The 6,234-nt window shown below is 41.8% G+C and overlaps 1 protein-coding gene across 1 annotated transcript; it reads right to left on the bottom strand.

Annotated features, from left to right (window-relative positions):
- Positions 1-545: 545 nt before the first annotated feature.
- On the bottom strand, positions 546-5,734 carry LOC115165831 (vegetative cell wall protein gp1-like). Its single transcript, XM_029719249.1, has 7 exons — positions 5,590-5,734; positions 3,480-3,536; positions 1,960-2,103; positions 1,818-1,859; positions 1,537-1,734; positions 1,289-1,396; positions 546-1,155 (listed from the first exon to the last, which is right to left on the bottom strand). Exons 1-7 carry the CDS (start codon positions 5,646-5,648, stop codon positions 546-548), a joined length of 1,218 nt encoding a protein of 405 aa, XP_029575109.1. The 5' UTR covers positions 5,649-5,734.
- Between the last annotated feature and the right edge of the window lie 500 nt (positions 5,735-6,234).

Raw genomic sequence — 6,234 nt, 5'->3', positions numbered from 1 at the left:
TTTTTAATTTCCAATAAATTCACTAAAATGTCTTAACATTTTCACTTTGTCATTATGTGGTATTGGGTGTAGATGGGTGAGAAAAATTGATTTGATGCATTTTGAATTCAGGCTGTAACAACAAAATGTGGAATAAGTCAAGGGGTGTGAATACTTTCTTAAGGCACTGTGCATGGTTGGTTTTGGGTTTATCTGTCTTTGTAAGTCGCATTGAAAGATACTGTTTGGACCACTGTTATTTGTAAGAACAAGAACTGTAAAGTAATGTACAAAGTGCACACATGTGAAAGAGGCATATTTGTTTTTTAACAATGCATTTAATGTCAACTTAAACAACATGAGGAAAGGGGCTTTTAAGAAAATGTAGCAAACTTTTAAACTTCCTTTTTTTGCAAAAACACCCACAAAGGAAATATTTCTTATTTAATGTATGTATGCCTGAATTCTACTAAAACAATATGAACCAGGAACTGAAAGTGGATTTTTTTTACCACAAACCACTAACATCTCATGCTGAGGCTCCAGACCCACATATTTGACAACTTTTAACAAAACATACTGAAGATGACTCCCTCGTTCCACTTGTGAGTCTTGTGCCAGGCCCTGAAGCAGTTTCTGCCTGGTATGAGACAGAGGGCCACCTGGCAGGCCTCACACTGCCAGATGGTCTTCCTCCGCTCTTTCTCCTGTTTACACCACACACAGGCCTTCCTGCCCTGGGTGGCCCTCTGCGACCGACAGACAGACAAGGGGTTGTTCAGCGGGACAGGGCAGCACATCACCCTCTTCTTCATCTTCCTCTCAGGGGGGGTGGAAACGGCCGCACCACTGCACCTGGCCCTCTTCCCGTTCTTCTTCCTCTCAGGGGATGTGGAAAAGGCTTCACCGCTAGATGGGGATGTGGCTACACCTGACTTCAAGGTAGGGCTTGTCGCTACCTTAGATCTCAAGGTAAATGTAGTTACACCTATCTCACAGGTAGGGGGTGTGGCTGAAGGTGGCCTACGTCTAGTCTTCACTGGGTTAGTGGTCCAGGGGCTGGGAGGACATCTGGATCTCTTCACCTGCTGAGTGGCAGGTGGGCCAAGGATTATTTTCTTCTTCTTTGACTTCCTGGTGTCTGGAAGTTCAGAGAGAGGGGCTGGCTCCAACTTCCTGAGGTAGAACATGATAGAACAGACAAAAATGAAACAGAAATCTTAGAACAGAAAACAATGTGGACAATAGAATCTGAAAATAAGAAATTGGGATTCAACTGACTACATAATAGTGTGACTATAATAGTGACCTGGTCCTCTTCAGTCTCTTTGTGGCAAGTGGACCTGGGATCTCCAATTCCTTTGACTTCATGCTCTCTGGTGGCTCAGAGAGAAGGCCCGGGGCTGGCTCCAACTTTCTGAGGTAGAATTGACACAAAAGAAAATCTTAGAATAGAAAACAATATTGACAATGTGGAATTAGAAATTGGGATTCAACTAACTAATGGCGTGAATATACATATAGTATGAAATAACTATGACTAAAGTGTAACCTGACCTGGTCCTCTTCAGTCGCTTTGTGGCAGGTGGGTTGAAGATTCCCGCCTTCTGCTGTGGCTCGATGGTCTCTGAGAGAGGGACTGGGTCTGGCTCAGAGAGAGGGACTGGGTCTGGCTCAGAGAGAGGGACTGGGTCTGGCTCAGAGAGAGGGACTGGGTCTGGCTCAGAGAGAGGGACTGGGTCTGGCTCAGACTTCCTGAAGGAGGTGGTCAAATGTGTAGTCACACTCACAAATCATGAATTGTTCATTTAATTTAATTGTGTGACTCCATTACTCACAGGGTTGGGAAAAGGCACCTTCTCTTTGGGGTGATATTGGGGCTAAAACAATGGAAATGGGTTTAGATGCATGTCAGGTGTGTTAATACGATTTTTTATAACAAAAAACGAGAACTGAGCATTTAGAATGTTTGATACTTGCATACTGGTATCAGTTGGGCCATTGTGAAACTTCTCTGCATCCTGTGTGACAGGTGGTCTGGGGAAAGTCTTCTTCTTTGACATCCTGGTCTCTGGTGGTTCTCTGGTGGAGTCAGACACAGGGACCGGAGCTGCATCCTCCTCCCTGAGAGAGGAAATGTATTACAAAAACTGAGTTAAAGGTAGACTCAGCAATATGACGTAGATGCAGAAAGTAAACAGCATAGTAGGTCAATTTCCACAACAACTAAGCGTTGAAGCGCAAGGCTCAACTTCTTCTGCTGTTTTGGTCCACTGGCTACCACGCTGGAACAGTGTGAAGCAAACCTGTGCACATGCGCATATACTGTGTGTGACTGTGTGCGTGTGAAGCCAAGTGCTCTGTTGGTCAGCTACTGCATAGCAACCTAGCGGTGCCAAAACCCCTGGTCTGCCTTAGAAAGCCTATATAAAGTATGATAGCTAGAATGGCCAAACTATTTTTTTTAAACAGCTGGTTTGGCCACTAAAATGTGTTTATTGTGATCAAGTTCGATCCCACAGTGAATTATTTTAAAGTTCACTACAAATCGATTTATTAAATTAAATACGGATCCATTTTGACTACTAGTCCTCACAGGACAACATTTTAAAAAATACTTTTTTTTAACCTTTAATTTAACTAGGCAAGTCAGTTAAGAACAAATTCTTATTTACAATGACGGCCTTCACCGGCCAACTGTGCGCCACCCTATGGGACTCCCAATATGGCTGGTTGTGATACAGCATCGATTCGAACCAGGGTGTCTGTAGCGATGCCCCTAGCACTGACATGCAGTGCCTTGACCGCTGCACCACTCGGGAGCCCAACACAGACCAGACCAATGGACTGACACAGACCAATCACAGGCCAGCAGGCTACCAAGAGGTGTGCGCCCTCATGCAAGCTCTTTGCACATGTCTCTAAGGCAGGATGAAAATGACTGCATCGAACATTATCCTTTGCTAATTTTGGCCACTTTCTCGATTATCCTTAGCAATGTTGGTGCCATTCAGCCCCATTAGGCAGGTCATGACTAGAAGGGATCCAGCTTTTGACAAATTAACATCAGATTTTACTTCGTAGCATGTTAGGAGAACTTACACAGCAGGTTAGGATAATTAACAGCAGGTTAGGATAATTAGGTTAAGGTAAGGTTAGGAAACGGGTTAGAGTTATCTAAAATCCCAAAAGATTCAACTTTTGATGCTAATTTGACAAAAGCCGGATACCATCTAGCCATGACCCATTCAGCAATATGGGGCGTTTCAAATTCAAATATTTCCGGCTTCATGAGCCATCGGGATTTTTCCATAGGGATACGAGGATGACATCGGTGCTATCGCTATCTAATGGTTTTAATGTCTATGGGGAGGAAAGTCTTGCATCTGGCTCATCTCAATATCTGTGGTGCTGCTTGTGGAAACGTTATTTCGCTGAATCTACCTTTGATATAGAAAACAGTACAGGCACATGTAGCCTATTAATTCACACTTACTCACAGGTCAAGAGGTGGGAAAATCCAAAGACACCTTTTCAGTCGTCTGGTGACTTTTGGACTAAAACAAAGTAAATAGATTTAGATGCATGTCTAGAGTATACAGTTGAAGTCAGAAGTTTACATACACCTTAGCCAAATACATTTAAACTCGGTTTTTCACAATTCCTGACATTTAATCCTAGTAAAAATTCCCTGTTTTATGTCAGATAGGATCACCACTTTATTTTAATAATGTGAAATGTCAGAATGATAGTAGAGAGAAAGATTTATTTCAGCTTTTATTTCTTTCATCACATTGCCAGTGGGTCAGAAGTTTACATACACTCAATTAGTATTTGGTAGCATTGCCTTTAAATTGTTTAACTTAGTTCAAACATTTTGTGTAGCCTTCCACAAGTTTCCCACACTATGTTGGGTGAATTTTGGCCCATTCCTCCTGACAGAGCTGGTGTAACTGAGTCAGGTTTGTAAGGCCTCCTTGCTCGCACACGCTTTTTCAGTTCTGCCCACAAATTTCCTATAGGATTGAGGTCATGGCTTTGTGATGGCCACTCTAAAACCTTTGTTGTCCTTAAGCCATTTTGCCTCAACTTTGGAAGTATGCTTGGGGTCATTGTCCATTTGGAAGACCCATTTACGACCATGCTTTAACTTCCTGACTGATGTCTTGAGATGTTGCTTCAATATATCCACATAATTTTCCTCCCTCATGATGCCATATATTTTGTGAAGTGCACCAGTCCCTCCTGAAGCAAAGCACCCCCACAACATGATGCTGCCACCCCCGTGCTTCACGGTCGGGATGGTGTTCTTCGGCTTGCAAGCCTCCCCCTTTTTCCTCCAAACTTAACGATGGTCATTATGGCCAAACAGTTCTATTTTTGCTTCGTCAGACCAGAGCATATTTCTCCAAAAAGTACAATCTTTGTCCCCATGTGCAGTTGCAAACCGTAGTCTGGCTTTTTTATGGCGCTTTTGGAGCAGTGGTTTCTTCCTTGCTGAGCGGCCTTTCAGGTTATGTCGATATAGGACTCATTTTACTGTGAATATAAATACTTTTGTACCTGTTTCCTCCAGCATCTTCGCAAGGTCCTTTGCTGTTGTTCTGGGATTGATTTGCACTTTTTGCATCAAAATACGTACATCTCTAGGAGACAGACAGCGTCTACTTCCTGAGCGGTATGACGGCTGCGTGGTCCCATGGTGTTTATACTTGTGTACTATTGTTTGTACAGATGAATGTGGTACTTTCAGGCGTTTGGAAATTGCTCCCAAGGATGAACCAGACTTGTGGAGGTCTACAATTTTTTTAATGAGGTCTTGACTGATTACTTTTGATTTTCCCATGATGTCAAGCAAAGAGGAACAGAGTTTGAAGGTAGGCCTTGAAATACATCCACAGGTACACCTCCAATTGACTCAAAGTATGCCAATTTGCCTATCAGAAGCTTATAAAGCCATGACATCATTTTCTGGAATTTTCCAAGCTGTTGAAAGGCACAGTCAACTTAGTCTATGTAAATGTATGACCTACTGGAATTGTGATACAGTGAATTATAAGTGAAATAATCTGTCCGTAAACAATTGTTGGAAAAATTACTTGTGTCATGCACAAAGTAGATGTCCTAACCGACTTGCCAAAACTATAGTTTGTTAACAAGAAATTTGTGGAGTGGTTGATAAACGAGTTTTAATGACTCCAACCTAAGTGTATGTAATCTTCCGACTTCAACTGTACCTAAAGGTAAAGGTCTTTAATCATAACTAATTTAGTTAAAACAGAAACTCTTTAGTGCCAAGGCATCCGCTGTTTGATGAGATATCGTCGGCATCGTCAAAGGATCCAGAGCGTCTGTGTCCAAACGTCTTCTTAAAAAGCAGATGTGCTTAAAACATGAATGTTGGCTGCAATTTCTTACAAACTTGCCATTTTATAAATTATATTTTTCATACCCAACCTTTAACTGAAATGGAAGCGTTGCTATTTTGTTTAATCAGTTCTGGACATGTTTGGTCCGAGCCGAGACGCATGCAAATTAGAGCTAACAGGTTTTCAATGTATAAAAAAGGATAAGCTAAACATACATGTATATGTATATTTCATAACTCACCTCTTGGTCTTATTCTGGACATTAAGCTTGGTCTGTCCACTCTGGTCCTCGCTTTTCATCTCCGGAAAGGACAGGTGGGCTTTTTCAGCCCGCACTCACAATTGTTGGCGTGTAGGTTTTCGACTGGTGCCAGCAGGAATAATATCAACTGCTCAACAACTATACAATTAATCTGCCCGCTGACTCACTGATGTTGGTCAATTAGTTCCCCGGCGTTTCTAATGTTCAACATAGGCTAATATCTAAAGTTAGTTAGACTAAAATAATATTGCAATATTCTTAAATCAAGGTACTGAAATCTATATTATGCACTGTTCAAATATAAACAACCAAGGTTAAAATATAAACTACTCATCTCTTTCTTCCAGGTGGGCCTGTGGTCATTGTGCGAGCAACTAGTGAATTTGAAAAGGTAGGAAGATCCATCCAATTTGTGTGGAAACTTACTGTACAAAAAATATGTGGTGTAAATTTGGTTACATATAAATAGAGACCCAAAGCTCCTAATTTTGCCTAAAACCACCTTTCTATGGGCCTGTTCCAAAGTAGCATTTAGTTGTGCAGCTATATGCTATTATAGTGTGAAGCTACGAAAATAGCCTAGGCTACGATATTAACATATATTCTGGCAATTTGGGTAACAGG

The sequence above is a fragment of the Salmo trutta genome, chromosome 3, assembly GCF_901001165.1.
Source record: "Salmo trutta chromosome 3, fSalTru1.1, whole genome shotgun sequence".
Taxonomy (NCBI): domain Eukaryota; kingdom Metazoa; phylum Chordata; class Actinopteri; order Salmoniformes; family Salmonidae; genus Salmo; species Salmo trutta.
Note: the sequence above shows the minus strand (reverse complement) of the source record. Positions and strands in the feature narration are given on the sequence as shown.

Bases quoted from the DNA above. Each gene is read 5' to 3' on its own strand.
- LOC115165831 (XM_029719249.1), bottom strand. From the start codon at position 5,648: ATGAAAAGCGAGGACCAGAGTGGACAGACCAAGCTTAATGTCCAGAAT. The intron at 3,537-5,589 runs GTGAGTTATGAA...ACTTTGTTTTAG, and splicing joins GTCCAGAATAAGACCAAGAG to TCCAAAAGTCACCAGACGAC. The intron at 1,156-1,288 runs GTCACTATTATA...GTTCTACCTCAG, and splicing joins AAGAGACTGAAGAGGACCAG to GAAGTTGGAGCCAGCCCCTC.